The sequence below is a fragment of the Phyllostomus discolor genome, chromosome 8, assembly GCF_004126475.2.
Source record: "Phyllostomus discolor isolate MPI-MPIP mPhyDis1 chromosome 8, mPhyDis1.pri.v3, whole genome shotgun sequence".
NCBI lineage: Eukaryota > Metazoa > Chordata > Mammalia > Chiroptera > Phyllostomidae > Phyllostomus > Phyllostomus discolor.
In genome coordinates this window covers 40,746,321-40,767,874 of record NC_040910.2, presented here as the reverse complement: position 1 = coordinate 40,767,874, position 21,554 = coordinate 40,746,321, and the positions used below count along the sequence as shown (strand labels likewise).

Sequence of the window (21,554 nt, the reverse complement as noted above, 5' to 3'; positions counted from 1 at the left end):
ACATGCCAGGCAGGCTCCCTGTCTGGTCTATCTGTGCCCGCCCCCGTGAAGTGGGCACCAATGGTGCCTGGCTGCAGTTGGGAAAGGCCAAGGGTGAGGATGCACGCATGCTTGCCGTAAGGTCAGGCCTGGAACACCTGGTGCTCAGGAGACGGCCGCAGCCAGGGTCCCTGTGCTGTTACCCATGACGTTGGCATGGGGGCTGTCACTGAACCACTGCCCTTGCACCCACAGGAGCAGGCCTCATGGGTGTGTCAGTGCAAGGAGAGCGTGGTGCAGCAGCTGGAGCAGGACTTCAAGCTGACCCTGCAGCAGCAGAGCTCCCTGGACCAATGGGCCAGCTGGCTCGACAATGTGGTCACCCAGGTCCTGAAGCAGCACGCAGGCAGCCCCAGCTTTCCCAAGGCTGCCCGGCAGTTCCTGCTGAAATGGTCCTTTTATAGGTAAATGCCCCTTGATCTCCCCGAGAATTCTGGGAGGGTGAGGGCAGGGGGTGCTAGAGGTTGTCCTGTGGGCCTCATCCAGGCACACTGGCTCCCAGGGCCAGGCCCAGCGCCCCCCATGGCGTAAAAGTGGGTGGTAGGCTTCTGCAGACAGAAATCATTCTCCGGCCTTGTGGAGAATCACAGCAGCTTGAGTGCATGCACTTACTTCTGCTCCCTAGCAAAACCCTACCAAGTGACACTAAAGGAAGTGCTGAGAAGGCATACACCCCTAGAACAAGGAGAACAGGAGAGCAGGTGATGGCAGAGAAGAGAGGAGTAAGAGCAAGAGTTGGGGAGAAGGTGCGAAGTGGTCAGTTAGGTCAGGGACCCAGACGAGAATCTACCACCGGGCTTTTATCTCTTCACTGCCGAGTGCAAATAGGAGGCAAAAACAGGTGTCAGTTCCCCTGTGGTCCATGTGTCCCACAGAATGGCATTGGGCAAGGGGCAGGTGTGTCAGGGAATACATATTTTTAAATTATACATAGCCCTGGCTGGTGTGGCTCAGTGGATTGAATGCCAGCCTGCAAACCAAAACATTGCCGTGTCGATTCCCAGTCGGGGCACATGCCTGGGTTGCAGGCCAGGTCCCCAGTTGTGGGCGTGCGGGAGGCAACCAATCACTGTGTCTCTCGCACATCGTGTTTCTCTCCCTCTCTTTCTCCCTCTTTTCTCCTCTCTCTAAAAATAAGTAAAATCTTTTATAAATAAACAGATAAATTATATATGTAAATATATTCCAGTTAATCATAATTTATATACATATGGAAATTACTATCATATATTAATATATAAAGAGATTTATTTCAAGCAACCGGCTCCTGCAGTGGTGGGGGCCGGCCAGTCTGAAACCTGGAGGGCCGGCCAGCCGGCCTGAGACTCTCCGACCAGAGCAGACTCCGCAGGCCACGAGCCAGATTTCTTCCTCAGGGAAACCTCAGTTTTGCTCCGAAGGCCTTTCAGCTGATTGGATGAGGCCCATCTTCTTCACTTCATATCGACTGATGGTAGAGGTGACCCTCAGCCACAAAATGTCCGAGCAGCACCAAGACCGCTGTTTGACTGAATGCCTGGGCGCTAGAGCCTGGCAGACTGACACATCAACCATCACCGAGAGTAGACGTGAGAGAGAAAAATATATGGAGAAAGAAAAAATGTGAGAAAAATCCTGAAAGAAATGAAAGGATTGGATCCAGGAGGTTCAATATCAAATGGATAGGATTTTTTTTTAATGGGGGAGAAAATGGAGGGAAAGAACACAATAAAACCATCATCAAGAAGCTGTCCCAGGACTGCAGGGCGCCAGTGACCAGACTGAAGAAGCCGCCGCAGCCCCGTCACGAGGAGCTGCAGTCTCCGCAGGGGGCGTCGGGGCAGCGAGGCTAGGGGACAACTGTGCAGGCTTCCAGCAGGGAGCGACTGGACCGCTGAAGGCCCGGAACTGGAACAGCGTCCTCCGACTGAGCCACAATGCAGCGTCCAGTCAGCGAGAAAGCAGTATCTTCAGAATTCCAAAGGAAAAGTATCCAAGCTGCGATGCTAACCTGCGCAGACAGAAGCAAGGGGACCGGGACCTCACAAGGGACACCGCCCAGAAGACTTGGACTGTGCTTGCTGATAACAGCCCAGCAGCTTTGCCAGGGGTCCTGGTCTCAGCTGGTAAGCAATGTGTGGAAAACTGAGTGTTTTTTAAGAAGGAGTCGGTTAACCCAAGGAAAATGATATAATTCTAAGGCTTTTCGGCCATGCACGGTCTGATTGATCAGGGAGCTACAGCTGGCGGATCGGACCACCCTTCACCTGATTGTGCAAACAGCGTGTTGTCAGCACCCAGCCGCACTCATTCATTTATGGATCCTTAGCAGAATGGTGACCACGTGGCCACAAGCTGAAAATATTTACTGTCTGGGTCTTATTTAAAAAAAAGACTTTGCTGCTCTCTCAGCCAACCACCTAGTAACTCCATTCTCAACTCCCTCCTCATGCTCTACTCTAGCCTTGCCACCTCAGGGCCTTTATTCTGCTGACCCCCCCCCCGCCCACCTGGAACACCCTCCCCTCAGATAGCTGTGTGGCTGGACCATCACCAGAGAGGCCCCTCAAGGCCACCTTAAACAGTAGCATGCACCTTCTCATCCTCTGTCCCCATGCCCCGCTGTTCCTCACGGTCACCTGTCACCTTGCTCTCTGTCTGTTGTCGATCTCCTCCATGATGGAGCACCGCCCCCAAGAGCCATGATGCTGCTTCTGTCTACCGCACTGTCCCCAGCACCAGAATGTTAGTTGAGTGAATGAACAAGGAAGGAAATGTGAACCTGATGTATTGCCTGGCTCTGCTGTGAACTTAACACCCCCATTACCACATACGGGAACACCGACTGAGGAAAAAAGTACTGCAAAGTAACACTGAGATGACAGATGAGGAAGGGGCACAGAGACAGTGTCCCTATGGTGGAGGGTCTCCAGGACAGTCATGGCCTGAGGAGTGGAGAGCAGCAGGATGAGCCTGTGACGCAGAAATGTGGAAACGAGAGCGCAGCTGGGGCTGAGAGGGGCCATGGCCTCTGTGGCATCACATGGTGCTTTTCTCCACAACGACTGAAGCACTGCCTGACACCATCCTGCTGGGTTTAAGGGACCTATTTCTGCAGCATCCACCAGAAGATGATAGATGGGTGAGCAGGGGCTTCGTAGGGGATCACCCAGCTCCGGTTGAACTGATGGTCCTCCTGCAGGAAGCTACCAGCCCATGTGGAGAACCCAAAACCTACCAAGCCACCGTGGAGATGGTTTGGAAAAGCTACTTGAGCTGAAGCATCGCACCAGATGTCGAGGCTGGGGGTTGCGGGTGGAGAGTACCGGTGGGGCAGGCCCCAGATGGGGAGTGAGACCTGCGGCATGTGGACCTGTGGCCCCTGATCGAGCAGCAGCAGATGGACAGTGCCTGAATGCCTGAGTTGGCAGGCGCGTCCAGACCTCTGTTGCCTTGTGGCTGACAAACAGCGTTCCGGAGAAGGGAGCTGTCACAGAGTCAAACCCAGCACAGCTTCCTGGGGTGGGGAATGGAGGGAGAGGCGGTGAGAGGTGGGCAGGGGCGAGAGCCTGCTGCCCAGGGACCTGCAGTCCATGTTCGTTCATTCACTTCGGGCGGAGTTGGCCGGACAGAGCCCAAGAAGCTTCTACAGAGAAAACACACCACAAACCCCGAGCCCTTTTGCCCTGTCCATTTAGAAGTGTGGCCTTTGTGTTCATGAATGTCCTTCAAGTGACCTTTGCTTTCTACAGTGCCAGTTTGGGCACAGTGGCTGCCTGGTTCCCTCCTTGGTTACCCCTCCTAAGTCAGCTCAGAGCCACAACCAGCTAAGCCAGCTCTTTGTCTCTGTGGCTGAACAAAACTGCCTTCAGAGTGTGTCTACACACTGGAGCAGGAGGGTGCAAGAAGACTAAATACACCGATGTTGTTGTCGGCTGTCTTTACAGACTCGCCTGCAGCCCTGTTGTGAACACACAAGTTCAACGGAGGCGCATTGACACTTCCAAACATTTGAGCAAACACTGGTTGGCAGTGGGTGGCATCAAACCCAAAGTGGCAGGGAGCCCCCACCGACAGGAGCCAGGGCCCAGTGTTTGTGGGGAAGGTGAGGCAGGGACATGGTTTAATTGGCCACAGCAACACAGCTGCCTTGTTTGGGAACCAGCTGTTAGTGATTCCTTGTTTGTAAGTTTCCTTGTTTGTAAGCCTCTCTCAGGCTCCAGGGCACTGATGTGGCTTAGATTTTGGTTGGCTTACCAGACTCAATGCAATAGCGCCACCCCAGAGTGCTGACCCTCTTATTCAGCTCCTGTGATGGTCTGTCTCCCCCCTGGTCTTGCCCCTGCCTGTTCCTTCCTTTGCTACAATAGTGATTAGACTCGACTGAGAGTAGGTGAGCTCTGAGATGGGCATTTCAGTGTTTGTGGCTACATGGCAGATGAGTTTATAGGCCAGGGTTTCTGGTTGGGTTTTGTTGTACACTCACTTTAAATCAGGGGTCACTTTTTTATATTTAAAATCATCAGATATTAAGTATTTTTGAATAATAGTTTTATGGGCATGTGGCACACAACATGTAAACAAACGGGCATGGCTGTGTGCCGATAAAACTTTATGGACACTGGAACGTGAATGTCAGGCACTTTTCTTGGGTCACAAGATAATTCTTCTTTTGACCTTTTTCCCCAGGATTTAAGATGTATTGGGTTGGCCAAAAAGTTTGTTTCTTTTCCATAAAATGGCTCTAGTGGCACTTAGTTGTCTCTAACTTCATTTGAAACAATTTTGATAGATTGTATTATAACAGCTGCCATGTCAGGTGCATTTTAAAAAATTTATCAAAATTGGTGAATTTTTGTGTAGCCATTTTAATATTGAAGATGGAAGGAAATGTACTACATTTTCAGTGCATTATGCTTTACTATTTCATGAAAGGTAAAAACACAACTGAAACACACACACAAAAAGATCTGTGCAGTGTATGGAGGTGCTGTGACTGATCGAATGGGTCAGAAGTGGTTTGCAAAGTTTTGTGCTAGAGATTTCTTACTGGGCGATGCTATACAGTCGGGTCTACCAGTTGAAGTTGACAGTGATCAAATCGAGACATTAACTGAGAACAATGAATGTTCTACCATGAGGGACACTGCCAACATACTCAAAATATCCAAATCAAAAAAGTTATTGGTGAAAATGAAAAATGTGTCTTATTTTACGGAATAAACTAAACGAACTTTCTGGCCCAATAAAAACCATTCTTAGCTCACAGGATGTACAAAATCAGGCGGTGCACTGGGCTTGGTCTGGGCTGGGCTGTAGTTTGCCAACTGCAGAGGCAAAAGCACCCTGAAGTTTTGTCCGGAAGTTGGGTGCCTTGAGCACTGACTGGGGAGAGGAGGACTTGGGGAGGCGGGGAGGCGGCCTGCTGCTGGGGTGTCGGCAACCGCACTGAAAAGACTCCTTACCAAAGGCAGTCTCTGAGGCTTGTATCTGAGACATCTGCTGTCCCCTCCTCAGTCACGCTGGGACACAGGGGCAGTCTGGCAGCCAGCGGGCCCCTTGTAGGTCTAAAGGGTCCCCAGACAACCTCAGAGCTGAAGAAAAGCCTGGTTCACCTGCCTGGCGGGGCTCCATGCTCCCGGAAGGCGCCTAGCCTCTGTCTGCCCAGCCTCTGTCTGCCCATCCCCCAGCTCCATGGTGATCAGAGACCTCACCCTGCGCAGCGCGGCCAGCTTCGGCTCCTTCCACCTGATTCGCCTGCTGTATGATGAGTACATGTTCTACCTGGTGGAGCACCGTGTCGCCAAGGCAACTGGGGAGACACCCATTGCAGTGATGGGAGAGGTGAGCACCCCGGAGCAGCCTGCAGGGGTGAGGGCTGCTGGTCAGGACACAGTGGACGGAGGGCAGGAAGGAGCTCTCCTGCTGGAGCCCACAGACCTGGGGGTCACCTCTACCCATTTACTCTCGCCCTGGGCAGGATTTCCTGCCTCCGAGTGAAGCCCAACCACCCCACCCTGGGGAGGGTTTTAGCTGGTAAAGTCCACCTAACATAAACCATCAGGTCAACCATTTTGAAGTGAACAGTTCAGTGGCAACTGTCACCTCTATCTAATTCCAGAACAGTCCATCACCCCACAGAGAAATGTCCCAGTGGCCATTCCCATGCCCCTCCCCAGCCCCTGGCACCTACACACCCACTCCCCGTCTCTGGGTGTGCCTGCTCTGCACACTTCACACACGCGCAGCCACACACTGGGGCCCCTTGCCCTGAGCGTGCATGTTCCAGGCCCGCCCACGTGCAGCGAGTGTCTTCCCGGCTGAGTGACAGTCCAGTGCGTGGCGTTCCGCATTTGTTTGTCCGTTCATCTGCTGATGGACATTAGGGTTCTTTCCACCTTTTGGCTACTGTGAGTCGTGCTGCAGTGAACATGTGTACACACGTTTTTGTTTAAACACCTGTTTTCAGTTATTTTGGGTACCTACCCAGGAGTGGAATTTCTGGGTCATGTGGGATTGTTTTGAGGAAGAAAGGTGGTGACACTTATACAGCTTTGGAACATAATAAATGTCCTTGATGAATGCCAGCTTTTCCTTCACTGTCCCTATTCAGAGGCCACAGCCCTGCGCCTTGCCGGTCTGAGCGTCAGCACCCCCGACCCCGCCGCACCTCACAGAGGCCACGTCACAATTGCTCCTTGTGTCAGAGCCCCTCACTCACTCAGCGACAGCCAGTTTTAGCCGCTGGCGGTGACCTTGCTAACCTTTACTGGGACCTGCTCTGCAGGGGCCCTGACTCTGTCCTCTCTCTTTCAGTTCAGCGACCTCGCCTCCCTGTCGCTGACACTGCTGGACAAAGGTAGGTGTGTCTGTGGCTTTCCCGATAGGCTCCCCGGGCCCGTGGCCCAGGGGAGATCAGGGCAGCTCCTGGGGTGGGCTGAGGCCTCGAGTCAAGAGCTGGCATCCAGACGGCAGATGCCACTGGGGCAGCAACAGACGCCCCAGTGCTGCCTCTGAAGGACTGGCCCCAGTGGGGACTCAGAGGAGCGGTTCTGCTCCCTCCTGCTCCTGTGTGGCCCTTTGGGGTGACCTTTAATCCTGATCCCTGGGCACCCCCATACCAGGCCCCAAGGAGTAGGGCCACAGCCAGGAATGAGGTGGAGGGGGAATCTGAAGGGGGAGTGGGGCAGAAAGCCCTCCACCTGTGGCCCATTCCTGCCCCCACGGGCCAGAGGACCGAGTGCCAAGGGCAAACCTGCCAGGAATGTGACCCGTGCAAAGGAGCACGGGTCAAGGGGGCTCATGGCTAAGGAGGCCAGGAAGTGCCAGGTGGACCCAAACCAGAGCCGAGGCCTGCTCACTCCCGGGCGCCTCTCTGAGAATGTGCTGCTCTTTCTTCCCCTCCCGTGGCCCCCGCCAACCCCCTTGTCCCCGCTAACCCCCTTGTCCCCGACACTGACCCCGCAGATGACGTCAGTGAGGACCGGAGCAATGAGGCCGACGCAGACGCCCGCAGCCTGGGTGGGCCCCTGGTGAAGCGGGAGCGCAGCGACCCGAACCACTCCCTGTAGGGCCCAGCACTGAGGCCCGTCCTCAGCTCCGCCCAGCCTCCTTGCACTCCACCGCAGTCGTGCCTCCTACACAAAGTGACCTTGACTCTGACTCACGGGGCCCCAGGGCATGGGCACCCTGGAAGGACACGCTCTTCCTCCCGAAGAAAAACTGCTGTTCACCACAGCCAAAGGCCACACCCAGTTCTGAGAACCTAGATGGCTCCCCTGGGCATTGCCCAGATCTCCTTTTGCTCCAGACCGTCTTAGTCCTCCTGTCTGCTGGCCTGGGGCCTTTGGGCCGCTTCCACACACCCTGTCGACGGCTGGGAGGCCGTGCTGGGTGGGTCGGCACCCCCACATTGGGCTTCTCCTCCATTCAGCCTGGTCCAGTTTTCACCATGATTTTTAAAACTCAGGCAGATCCCTGGAAGGAAGGGTGTCTCACAGCTGTTGGGCAGCCCCAAGCTGTCCTTTTCCACAGGGACCCTGCCCTGTGCTGGGAAGGGACCATCTTCACACTGCACCCCATGGTCTCTCGTGGACAGACTGTCCTCAGCCTCCTGTCCTGTGCTGACACAGGGAGGCCACCCTGAGGGGTCCCCAGCTCTAGATGCCAAAGGACCCCACAGCATGTCCCTGGATGGCGGGCAGCCCACTGCCCCACATGGCTCACAGAACAAGTCCCAGAAATAGGCCTGTTGTGTCTGTAAGAGGTAGCCCCAGAAGTGACCAGCAACAGGGAGGACTGTGGTTCTGTCCCAGGTCACAGCCAACAGGGAGCCAAACCACTGAGTCTGGAATTCATCTGTTCTGAGGGGGCCAGGGCAGTCAGTGTTTCAGCGGTGCCCTCAGAGGGCCACCATCCCGCCAAGTCTATGCAAATAGCCATGCCTGCAGCCTGCTCCACAGGCTCTTCTAGAAGGCCTGCCCTGGAATTGGCAACATTGGAGCACCGTGACCCCAGTCAGGTCCCGTCGAACTGTCAAAGCTGAGATCTTCTCTGGGGACAAACAGACCCAAGGACTTGCACAGCCCTGAACTTTAAACTCCCGGTCTGTGTTCACTGTGACACATTGCACTCGGTCAGCTCCGTGCGAGAGTTCTATCCCAAAAGGAACTGCAAAGAAGAAAGATAAACCTCTAGTCTAGGATGCGCCATCAAATGCAATGCAATAGTTTCTCTTTTTGGAAATATGTTTATACCAATAGTCTTGTGCTCTGGTCTCCAGTCATTATTAGAACGTTTCTCATGTGCATCGCAGCACATCTGACGTCCCAGGATTTTCCTCATTCATGTCGAGCAGGGGCTCGGGGCCCACCTCAGCCCTTGCCTGGTGTGCAGAGTGGGGGTTGGGGTGGTAAGAAAGATGAGTGCTGATTCTAGAAACCCAAAGTCCACGATGATCCCAATGTCTGTCTGGTCTTAGAGTTCCAGACTGAGGCAGAAGCAGGCAGAGTGTCTTTAAATACACACCTGCTCTGCTGGAGGGCCCTGAAGCTCACAGTTCATGGACTGCCATTGCGCACCTCTTCGCTCCCAGGGCCCGCTGGGTTCTGCCTTAGACTCCATCTTATCCTTTGCAGGATTCCACAGGGAGGACCACAAATGACAGTGAGGACAGGAGCCTTCTGAGCCCGTTCTCATTTTTCATTTCAATAGACACATTGAGCGTACCCATTTAAGGGTCACAATCCACATGCCCACTGCCCACACCCCTCCCCCACAGCCAGAGGTCCTGGGGGACAGGCCCTTCCTCCTGCCTGACCCCTGCCCTGGCCTGTGCGGGAGCAGCAACCTCCAGCGCTTCCCCCCCTCCCCCCAGCTCTCTGGGGAGCAATGGAGAAGGAGCATGTTCTTCAAGTTCTGCTTAGCAAGGCCAGCCCAGGGCCAAAGATAGCAAGAAACAATTCCCAGCCCAGGATGGTTGAGGCCGTTTGTAAATAGACTAAATCCATTCAGATATTACAGAATAAATCCACACTCCAGCCTCTGAAGCAGCCTACCACTGGCTCCCAAGGTTTACTCCATAGAGCGAGTGGCAGGGGCCAAAGTCCAGAATTCTCAGGACCAAGGCTAGAGCTTGTTCCAAATCACCAATCCCTGGGCCCAGCCACAGAAAGCCTGCCTCTTAGAACTGGGGTGGGGGCTGGGAGTCCACAGTGTGACCACCCGTTCCCAGGGGACCACAGGACCTTGGAGAAACCCTGCAGAAGAGAGTGACACCATTCCCAATCAGCCTCCCCTAGAATTGGCTTCTCACTGCCAGGCCACTGCCCCACAGGCCCCCAGGGATGCTCAGCCTCAGGCCCCAGAGCAGACCCCTCTGTCCCAGGAAGAGGCCCTGGGGCCCCCAGGTGACACTAAAGTCACCCATCACTTTCCTGGGCTGGGACTCCAGGGTCTGTTTACCTTAATGCTCTGCTGTCACTATCTTGAAATTCTCCAATGTTTGAACAAAGGACCTACATTTTGCTCTTGCACTGGGCCCCATAAATTCTGTGGATGATCCTGAGGAACCACCCCTGCTTTGGGACCCGACTCACCCCTGCCCTCTGGTGGGTCACAAATTTCATCCCCTGAGCAGCGCCAGCCCTTGTACTGAATAGCAGCCAGCCCTGGTCTCCCCCCTCAGAGAGCCTGGCTGTGTGTAGGGGTGGCAGGGGCCTGGAGGAAGAGGACCAGGCCCACCCACTGGGCCTGAGTGGCTAGTGAGGGAGTGAACCCGGGTGACGCCCACGTGCTTACCACCCCAGGAGCTGGAGAGATGGGCGGGGGGACCTGTTGAAGGCTCACAGGCTGTCCAGTCCCTCCAAGGGCCCACTGGGAAGGTGTCCGGGGAGCAGGCACCACATGATAGGGGGAACCCAGTCCTACCAAGAGCCTCTGGGAGCTTCTGCCTAATCACAGGAGCTCCACTATAGACACTTGGTCTGATCTCCTCTTTTTGACAATCTTCCAAGGTAAGTGTTACCTCCATTGCACACGTGGGAAAATGGAAGCTGCTGGATGGAATGCAGATGTGATGGCTGGAGCACCAGCATCCATATTAGGTTGAGGTGGATATTATATAATAAGGATGGTGAAATGAGAAGAAGCCTGGATCCCTGGTGGTCATTACAGCCCTCACAGCCCCCAGTCAGAATTCAATAAGCCACAGGTTGGGGGGGGGGGGGGGGGGGGGGGATTGATATTCCTTCCTCCAAGAACTGGTAGCAAGAATTCAAGCAAGATACAAGGTGCCTACGCATACCCCAACTGCAGGGGTTAACTCTCGTCTGCCTTGCTCAAGACCATTTGCTGAGCAAACATTTAGTGAATGAGGGAATGAGGAAGGCTCCTGAGAGGAGGTACTATTCCAGGTGGTCACGAGAAGATAAGGGGAAAGAGCGGAAATGTGGGGGAACGATGAGGACTGAACAAAGAGGAAGGATCCCTGGCTGGTGTGGCTCAGTGGATTGGGCATCGTCTTACAAACTAAGGTCACTGGTTTGATTCCCAGTCAGGGCACATGCCCAGGTTGTGGGTCATGTCCCTGGTTGGGGGCATGTGAGAGGCAAATGATCAATGTTTCTCTCACACGTTGACACTTCTGTCCCTCTCTTTCTCCCTCTCTTTCCCTCTCTCTAAGAATAAGTAAAATCTTCCCCCCCCACCTTCAAATAAGTAAAATCATTTTTTTTAAATTTACAAGGTGAAAAGGAGGCCACCACCAGAATTTTTTTTATCAAAGCTGGGCTGATTCCGGCAGGACAGGTTACTCATGAGGAGACTGGAAGCAAGGAGGTTCCCCAGGGACACGTCAGGGTTGACAGGTGGGAGCTGTGGGGGCTGGACGGGCGGGCGGAGGGCGGGGTGGGGAAGGGGGCTGAGAGGCCTGATGGAGTTCTGCGCCCAGCGGCAGGCCGAGTGGGTTGCAAAATCATGCTTGTGGCTTAGGACCAGCTTAGCTTTTTTAAAAATGGACCAGGATAGAAATAGAAAAGATCAGGAGTGTCTATGTAATAAAAATAAACATGGCTTCATAAAATCTGAATTTAAGTAAATATTAATACGTGTATCATACATATTTGTATGATATTGGGCTGTATTTGTACTGAATATTCGTATTATCAAAAGGCACAATACGAGAGGGTATTTCTCACCCTATTTTGAGATCATGGGTTCCTTCCAGAATCCTCTGTGATGGACGACTGTGGGGTTCGCTACCCAGCATCCATTCTGCCTCCCTTTGGGATGACCCTTCTCCCACAGTTTTAAACACCGTCTCTGTGCTGGTGCCTTCACACACTGAAGGACACTGTTCCAGGCATTGGCCTGTGTGGGGAGCAGCAGGGAGGCCGGTGTGGCCTGCGTGTGGTGAGCGATGGGACAGGAGGGGAAACAGGGGAGACAGGGAGGGCTGCCTAGATCCTGGGGAGGACATGGGGTTTCCTTCCAGGGCAGTGGCCCCTGAGAGGCCCATGACTGAAGAACGGATTGAGAAGTCCCCTCCCTCAGGCCTCACATGTACGCCTCCCTGGCATCCCATCAACAGCTGAGCACCTAGAGGCACTTGCTCAGTCACCAACTAGTGGAGGCCTGGACCAGGTGGAGGCGAGATCACAGGCAGGGCAGGGGTTGATGTGAGCCCTGCGGTGCTAGGCCCACTCCTCCCCACTGAAGTTTGGGCACCATCAGGGGTGACCCTCCGATACTGCCACACGGTTCCCGACCAGAGAACCGTTGGAACGGCCCAGCTCTCTTTTCTCTTTGGTCTTATAGACATCCTCTTCAATTTCAAGCAAATCCCCTGTTTGCTCACATTTTCCAGAGGTGATTTTTGGGGTTTGCAACCAGCCTCCAAACCAAGACACCCTCAGTCCCATGAGTCTTGCAGGCAGCTTCATAATGGATTCTCAGACCCCTGAAGCCCTCCCAGGATCTGGAGCCCCTGTTTTAGAGATGGTGCACGCGAGCTGCCCAGAACGTCATCCTCAGAGCGGCCAGGAGCTGTGCAACCAAGATACGCTCCATCTCTGCTGGCTCAGCCAGCGCCAACTGCCTTGTGTCCCAGGATGACAGACCCCAACAGACGCAGAGCTTTTGAGTTCCCCCAAGTTTAGTTACTTAGAGGGAATGAATTGCTCGCTCCCCCTCCCCGGGGCTGTTTTGAACTCATCCCAATCTTCTACCACCCCCCAGTGGTCACTGTGTGACATGGCCTCTTCCTTTTTGCCCCGCGACACAGCGAGCTTGGATTTTGCCTATTTCCGGGGCTGTTCCATTTAGTAAATTGCTACACTGCATTCCTCTCCCTCAAATATTCCCTATTCGCCTTTCTCCCCGCTGAATATTCAATAATTACAAAGGGAAAAGTAGTAATTTGTCAGACACCATTTAAATCAAGTGACCTAAGTTATCAGTAACGTCACAGATCGACATCTCGCATCTCCTAATAGGGCGCCCTGAGAACACAACATCACTCCCACGTTAATCCCGCTCAATTCACTCATCACCTGAATTTAATCAAGATAAAACATCAAACAAACCCCAAATTAAGGACATTCTGCAAAATAATTGGCAGTACTCATACCAGTATCGTGCTCAAGGAAAATACGGCAGGAATTTGACCCTTACTGAAAGAGACTACAGAGAAACATCTAAATGCACCAAGAGATATTGGACTGGATCCTGGAACAAGAGAAAACGGTGGTGGTGAATGGATGAAACTGGACTAAGGTCTGTACTTAGGTAATAGTATTGCATCAGTGTCAGTTTCTGGGTTTTGATCATTGCACTACTCAAATATCATAAGATGTGAATACTGGGAAGCTGGGTGAAAGCTATATAGGATGCCTTGGTACTATTTTTGCAACTTCTTGGTAAATCTGAATTTAATTTGAAAGTTAAAAAATTTTAAATAAAATAGAGTATTTCAGAATATGGGAGGGAAGCTCACGTACCCAGCATGGGTCAGAAGCCCCACTCAGTAGCAGTGGCAGCCACAGTGGGCATCCTGCTGTCAGGAACTTAACACTGGACTGAGGGAGAACCCAGAACCGTGCTGAGCAGGGGAGGCAACCAGGATGACCCCACCTGCCTCTGAGCTCCCTGCAGGAACCGTAGCTGACTCATCTCTGAGCCTTTGACCTCAGTGTGGGGCCATGCACAGGGCAGACTTCTTCACGTGCCTGCTCCCTGCCCATGATGGGGAAACAAGCACTGAATTACAGCTGTGACAGCCCTTATACCCGGAGCCCAGCTGCAGAAGCGATTGTCCATCTTGGCTGTGGATAAGGAAGTTCACAGTTCTCAGAGCTTAGCCTGGGCTTGGGGACCTTGGACTCACCTCCTGGTAAGCCAAGGAGGAAGCAGGCAGCAAAGTTGCCAATCAGCAAATTAAGGTACATAATTCGGACCCCTCCATTTCCCACTTCCAACCCTTGTATTAGGAAAAACTCCAGACTCCTCGCTGTGGCTTAGTAGGCCTTGCCCAATCCTCCCTGACCTCATCTCCTCACCCTGCCCCGTCCTCACTGAACTCCCCCAGCTCACCAACGTGGTTCCTGCCTCAGGACCTCTGCACTCAGTGTTCTGCCTGGAATGCCTCTCCTGCAGATCTTCTACTGAAATGTCACCCCCTCAGTGGGGACTTCCCTGACCAGCCAATCTAAAGTATATCCTTTCTGCACTAACTGATATGGCTCATTTGGTTGGAGTGTTATCCATAAACCAAAAAGTTTACCGGTTCAATTCCTGGTCAGGGCACATGCCTGGGTCGAAGGCCAGATTCCTAGTTGTGAGAGGCAACCGGTCGTTGTATCTCTCACACATCAATGTTTCTCTCCCTCTTTTTCCCTCCCTTCCCCTTTCTCTAAAATTTTAAAAAGTATCCCCTTTCCATTACTGTCACAACATGCTGTGTCATTTTCTTCATAAGGCTAGTCAGTGTGTCAAATAATTTTGCTTAAGACAGGGTCTGTCTTGTTCGTCCTGGACCCCAACATGTAAAGCAGTGCCTGATGCATAGTAGGCTTGGTGGATATATATTGCTACGTAACAAATACCTGCCCAAATTTAGTGGCTTATAAGAGCAGCTGTCATTTCATTGACCTTTCCCGGTTTCTGTAGGTGAGGTATGGCAGGGACTAGGCAGGGCAGTTCTCTCTCAGATTTGGTGTCTGCGTTTCAGCTTCCTTACAGCCTGGCAGTCCCAGAGCAACTGGACTGCTTATGTGATGGCTAAAGGCTAAGAGCGAGTGCTCTGGCAAAGCAGGCAGGTCACATCCTCTGTTGGGAACTCACCTTCTGCGTCCCAGTGTGGTTTCTCCTATGTTGATGGACCAGTAACGAGACCACCCCCATTGAAGGGAGGGGAGCCAACGCTTCACCTCTCAATGGGAAGAGGGTCAAAGAACTTGGGGTTGTGTCTTAAAACCACCACAGTAGGTGATGAACAAATATTTGTTCAACAAATAAATATTGGCTACATTAGCTTGTTAGGGGAGACCAGATAAAGAAAGCAAATGGAAGCCTAAAGGCCGTGATGCTGGCAGCCACTGACAGTGATGAAAACTGTGAAACCAGTGGAACTTTAGTTGGCCTGTCAGGCTGATGGGTTTAGCATCTCTCCATGTGCCTTGAAAAACCACAACTGGATTATATTTAGCAAGTGATGACATGTTTCTGGGAGTTTCCCAAAATGTGGGATGAATGTGATACATGAAATGACTTTAAGAGACGTGTAGACATGGCATTAAATGATACCAAATCACATGGATTATAGTTGTCCTATTTTCAATTATCTTTCATGCCTCCTCATCATGTCAAGGGGAAACTGCAGTTGAGTGATAATAGGCCCTTAATCCACCTCTAATATTTACTAATCTCTCTTTATGCCAAAGAAAAAGCCGGCTTGGGGATCTTCACCTTGGCAAGCAACAGTAGCCATCCATTTTGTTTTTACTTATTTTGTGTTATTGTTTATTTTTACAATTACCTCCTATTTGTGGTTTGTAGTTTTCTATTTTAAATGGTGATGTACAGTATTTAACATAACTTTAAACCAAAAAAAAAGTCAGAGAAAGAAAAGTACTAATTCATTAAAGGTCAGAGGGTTCAGGGATACCACAGAGGCCAAGAAAAAAATAAGCAATGAAATGTAATGGGTATAATGAAACCAACACTCTAAAAATGAGGAAATGTAATCCACACACTGCTACAGACCACCACATGGACTTGGTGACCCTCCTAGGGCCTGGTGGCAAAACCCATGGTAGGAGAACCCAAGTGTCTATCAAATAAAGTTGGAAAAATAGTATTAAATATACCCCACTCCCAATAATAAATAAAAGTTCCATTTAAACCTTTCTGAACAGTGAATATCAAGATCTAATGTGCATAGGAAGCCCCTGAGTAGCTTGTTAAAAATGCAGATTCTTATTCAGGATTCTGTATTTCTAATAAGCTTCCGGGTGTGGATGCTGCAGGTTTGGGGAGCACTGAGAAAGCAGCAAGCTCCAGAAAGAAATCGAGTGTACTGCTGTGCATTTCTTTCCAACTTGATGGTCAGTGACACTCACACCACTAGCCTGAAATAGGCAAAGAAGTATTTATACCAAGAAAATCAGCACTGCAAAAAAAATGAATAAAACAAAAATTAAAAAAAAACAGCACCGCAAACCAGAGTTCAATTAATTGTTTTATTGTCGTCAAGATTTCAGAAAGTAACAGGAAAACATCAGTAAAATTTACAATAAATTATACATATATAGACACACACACACCACACACTGACACACGTTTCCCCCAGAGAAGCGCTTGTTAAACATCTACACACCCCACTGGTTGTACAGACACATGCAGGACGACAAGGTAGGTACACAAGTCCTACATTACAGGTTGGCAGGCCTCTATAAAGACCTAAATCGCAAGCATTTTAAGTTCTGTTAGCCACACAGTGTCTCAGTTCTGTGTTGCAGCTGGGAGGCAGCCATAGACACAACATAAATGAGCAAGTGTGGCTGTTTTCCAATAAAACTCTATTTATGGACACTGCGATTTCAGTTTCATACAATTGCCACATGCCCTGAGATAGTCCTCTTTTGATTTTTTTTCCAACTGTCAGAAATGTAAAATCCTTCTTAGCTCACAGGCAGACGTGGCCCACAGGCTGGAGGCCCGAGGCCCTTCTCGTTTAGGCGACTCCGAGGAGGAGTGAGGGTGAGACACAGGACACAGTCCCAAGAAGAGGGATCAACAAATGCCACGGTGCTGAGGCTGGGAGGAGGCCGATGTGCTTCGGGGAGGGAAGGACCCGCGTGGCTGAAGGGCCGAGCGAGGGGGAGCACGGCAGTCAGCGCAGAGGGCCGTGTTCGCCTGAAGAAGAGGCTGAGCAGCGACTCCAAGTGCAGCACAAGGCCCTCTGGAAGCATTAGGGAAGACGAGCCCTTGATCCAGTTTATATTTTTAAAAGATTCCTCCGCGCGCTGCTGTGCACAGAGCAGAGAGAGCCTGGCGCTCTGGAAGAATGGAGGGAAGGAGAGCAGGGGGAGAGGGGGCTGTCTAGACTCCCAGAAGAGAAGGGAATGGTCTGGCCCGGGGTGATGACAGCCGAGCTGGACGGGACCTGGGAGAGTGGGGCGGAGCCCACGGGGAGCTCTGAGAGACGCAGAGCGGGCGACAGGAGAAGCAGAACCGGGCGTCCCACGTTCAAGTCCGCCAGTGGGGCCGATCCGCCCAGGGCGCTGTTCCGTTCGGGGCATCGGGTACAGCCGTCCTGGAGCTCCCGTTCTGTCGGCTCGGAGAGGTCAAGTCCCTTGCGCCGGGTACCCCGGCCAACACCTGTGTCCCTCCCTCACCGACACCCTTCCTTTGGACAGTGATGTTTAACCTCTGACCTCTGCTTCCCCTCAACCACTCCCCCATCTCAACATGTGGCCTTAAGAAAGGGTATGCCCAAGGTAGTTGACCGTGAGAAGGGGAAACTGAAGCCTGAGGTGACGGGGAGCCCCCCCGCCCCCCACCAAGCAGGCCTCCCTCTCCAGCCACTGACCTGCGCGCGTGGAAAGACCCGGACCCCGACCCCTCCCCCACCCGCAGACCCAGAGGTTTACCTAAAGGAAGCCTTGCACGCGGTGCAGTGGATGGCTCCCTCTCCCACCACAGGGATCCCGCGGAAAGCACGGCGTCAAAACCCAGTGCCCGCCGCTTCCGCCTCACACATTTGTCCCACCTGGCCGGCGACGTTCGTTAGGGACCTTGCGCTAGTGTTCCGCCCGGTCCAAGTCTTCTTGATAGGCGGGAAAAGGCAGCGGGGCGGTTAGTGCGCAGGCGCCCTCTCAGAGCTTGGCTGAGGCCTGACAGGTATAGGGAGCTCAACTCCGCGCCGGACTCGCCGCGCAGGCGCGTCCTGTCAGCCACGCTCGGAGTCAGCTTGGGAAGTGCGCACGCGCAGGAGTTTCTGGCAGAAAGCAAGGGAGCCGCGGCCGGCGCAGGGCCTTGTGGGAGGGCTTGAGGAAGTAAAATGGCGGACCTGGCGAACGAAGGTAGGGGAGGCGCCGTCGGGGGCCAGCTGGCTGCCAGGGAACGGGCGGGGGAAGGATCAGGCGTCACAGGCCCGAGAGTTCAGCACCTCGGAATGCGGGGGGTCCCTTTGCTCTGGGATAGTGGCACAGTGAGTCCCGCAGCCGCCCGGTATTGCGTCCCCTCCGGCCGAGCTCACCGGCTCGGCCCATCACTCCCAGCAGCCCCGACACTGCCGCCGACCCACTAGAGGACTCGGGCGGCCGCTGGGGCCACGACTTTGACGCCCTTCTGCCTGCGGGCCAGGCCGAGGGCTAAAGGGCGTGGGAGGCGCGGCTTCATCTCCTCGGCCTCGATTGTAAATAGACGTCCCGGCCTGGTCGTGGGCCCAGCACACCCCACTCTCTCCCCGTCCCTTCGTTCTCGGGAGCCCTGCCTTCCCCCCACACCTCGACCTGGCTGCCTGGCCGACCCACCCACTGGTCCTGTGGAGTTCTCGTCCACTGTGGGCCTGCCCATTGCGAGGACAGCATACGCCCTGTCTGATTTCAATCCCCCTCGCTCCCACCCCGAACTCGGCCCCCAGTTCCCGCCAGTTCCCCCAAATCCTTAGTGGCGACCTGAGAGTTGCGCCTGGTCTAGTCACGTTTAGGCCCGGCAACAGGATGTGAGCCCCAGAAAGTCTTGGCTTCTCTTTGGCCCTTTTTTGCTTCACTTACAGAAAGAGATGGAGACTGTGATCCCCCTCCTCTGTGGAGCGCTGACATCCATCCCCACCTGAGCGTTTTTGACAAGATTACAGTTCCGAATTCCCAGAGAAAACAATCCATAAGCCGATGGGTTGATATCGCTGTAGCTTCAGGACTTCCAAGGCCTATTTTTAGCTCCCTCCTTTTCTAGGTGCACAACTACAGACAGGCTATCTCCCTGCCTGGCCCTGATTCCCAGTAACACGCTCCCTGCTGCGGGAGGGTGTCCTGAGGTTTCCATACCGAACTGCATGAATGCATGAATGATAATAAGTGCTCACCCTGGTGGAGCATTTGGGAGGGTACCAGGTACTGTTCAAAGTCTTGATCACCATGTGTTATTGGGTGATACAAAAGCTCCCTGAGGTAGGTAGCCTCATGCTCTTGGTGAGAAACCTGAGTTAGAGTGGTTAAATGATTTGTCCAAAGCAGGTCACACAGCTAGTAAAGAGCAGGGATGTGAATCAATGAGGTCTGCTTTCAGAACCCCTCCTGCCTTGGCCACTTTATGCCAGCTCTCTTCTATAAGATAAAGGGGCCCATTGAGGGTTCAACTTTCCATTCATAAGATTCATTTAAAGGCAGAAGTGGGAATTGGCAAATGGGAATCAATATGACATACTTTATATATTTACATCTTCAGCCTATCCGGTTTCTTGATCTTATGACTCATTTTCAACATATTCAACATCTCCGTTTGGATGTCTAATAAGCATATCAAACAAAATTTCTGTCTTTTCCCCCAAAAACCCGTCTATCCCACAGTCTTTCTCCTATTGTAGTAAATGGCAAGTCCATTCTTTGAATCGGGCCCAAAACCTTGAAGTCACCTTGACTTCTCTCTTTCTCTTATCTGCTACAGCAAATTCTGTCAGTTCTACCTCAAAAATATTTCCAGAGTGTGACCACTTGTTGCCGGCACTGCTGCCCTTGGCCTTCCCATTCCCATCTAACAACTGCTCGGCCCAGAAGCCATAGCGAACCTCCTAACCTCCCCTCCCACCACTCTCTCCCTGACTCGGGCTTTCTCAGTGTCCCTTGAGTAGTCCATAAACTCCCTCCGTTGTGCCTATGCTGGTTCCTCTGCCTGAAGCACTCTTCCCCACAGGTCCCCATGGACCACTCCTTCACCTCCTTCAGAGTTTTACTAAAGATTATTACTGAGACTTCCTCTGGCCACCTATGTGAAGTTGTACCCACATTCCCTATCCCCTTTACCCTGCTTTATTTTACTCCACAGCACTGAGTCACCATCCGGTGGGCTAGGCTTACTTGTCCGTTCAGTTACTCTTCTGGAATATAAACTCCATGAGGGCAAGGCTTTCTGTCTGTCGTTACTGTGGAGCCCTTCCATCCAGAGCAGTGCCTAACACAGAGTAGGTATCCAAGACACATTTGTTTAATAATTGATTGATTGATGCAGTGAGGACCTTCATTGTAAGGCACATCTTTTAGCATAAAGGGAAAATAATGGATTCCTGCTTTTCAGGGATGCCATTTCTAGCATATGCCTGACATATCAGCTGTCAGTTGTAAATCACATAGTTGACTGGGTAAGTGTAAAATAGAGAAATGGAATGTTTTTTGCCTAATAAATGCCACACTCACCTAGTACTTTGCCTCCGACACTACTTGTGGCATAGTTGTCCTCAGAAAATCAACTCTCAGTGGCTTTTTATGCTTTGCACACCACTACCATCCTTTAATTTGTTGATATGTGCTTCTTGACTCCATTTGTGGGATGTTTAATTTCTTATCCACTGTGTAAACTAAGACTTCCTTGCCTATGCAGTTTGAAACTCTAGGGACTGTCCCCATCCGTGTGCTTTCCCTCTTGCCGTTCAAGCTCCAAATGCCCTCTTGCATTCTGTCTTTCCTGACTGGGATCCTAAGCTAGGCCATCCGCACACCCTTTATCTCTCTTCTCTAGGCCATTGCCGCCTCTGTATGAGTCTGAGGCAGTGGCTAGCCACCCCAACTGGGCATCAAGATTGCCTGGGGAGCTTTCTTAAAACCACAGGTGCTCAGTCCCCACACCCTGTCTATTCTGATTCTGTGACATATTGGATAGGCCCTGGGCATCTGTAGAGTCAAAACGTAGCACAGGTGATCCTGATATGCAGCCAGGGTTGAGAACCACTGGCTTGAGTTGGACAGGTTAGGAGTACCGCTTGTGTACAAAGAAATGTTTCCAGTAGTGTATCCAGTACAGTACCTTGTTAGCCTCTGTATCTATGGTGATCTTTTCAGGGATGCTGACAGCAACTCCCATACCCCTTTCTTGGTAGTCCTGTAGTCTGTGACTTTTAAAGTACAGTTGGATGCTTTTCCCCTAGAAGTGAGCGTGTGTGTGTGTGTGTGTGTGTGTGTGAGACACTTGTGCTTTGGGATATTTTGCTCTGGCATTTCACTATTGATAACATCCCAAATTCTAATCATCCTGTCTCGAGTTATTTTTCATTGTAGGCTGACATTGGATGGCAGCATTTTGACCTTGGTAAAGTTAAGAATGGGAAGAGGGTAAGCAGAGTGTATCTGAGCTGTAGGAAATCTTGAATTCAAGATCCCAGTGTTAAAAGACACCACATACATGCCTAACCAGTTCCTGCAGTGCACGTGCATCACCAACCTCCTAATCTGGTGGAGCTCAGCAGGCACAGCTGCAGCTTATTTGTGGCCGGTGGAGTTCCGGTCCTACCCCATCTGTGGGGCAAGAGCCTGTCCCAGACC

The 21,554-nt window shown here is 52.2% G+C and overlaps 2 protein-coding genes across 13 annotated transcripts in view; both read left to right on the top strand.

Moving 5' to 3' along the window:
• The window catches only part of RFX2 (regulatory factor X2), an 81,643-nt gene extending 71,875 nt beyond the window's left edge, over positions 1-9,768 (top strand). For all 5 annotated transcript variants that reach the window (XM_028521733.2, XM_028521739.2, XM_028521737.2 and 2 more), the window contains 4 exons: positions 235-443; positions 5,709-5,862; positions 6,835-6,877; positions 7,486-9,768. In XM_028521733.2, coding sequence (XP_028377534.1) covers positions 235-443; positions 5,709-5,862; positions 6,835-6,877; positions 7,486-7,589 — 510 coding nt within the window. In that variant the 3' untranslated portion in view covers positions 7,590-9,768. The remainder of the gene's footprint in view (positions 1-234; positions 444-5,708; positions 5,863-6,834; positions 6,878-7,485) is intronic.
• Positions 9,769-17,995: 8,227 nt separating this feature from the next.
• The window catches only part of RANBP3 (RAN binding protein 3), a 54,555-nt gene continuing 50,996 nt past the window's right edge, over positions 17,996-21,554 (top strand). For 5 of the 8 annotated variants that reach the window (XM_028519383.2, XM_028519378.2, XM_028519377.2 and 2 more), the window contains exon 1: positions 17,996-18,098. In XM_028519383.2, coding sequence (XP_028375184.1) covers positions 18,077-18,098 — 22 coding nt within the window. In that variant the 5' untranslated portion in view covers positions 17,996-18,076. The remainder of the gene's footprint in view (positions 18,099-21,554) is intronic. The other 3 variants (XM_028519382.2, XM_028519380.2, XM_028519379.2) reach the window with 1 other exon arrangement.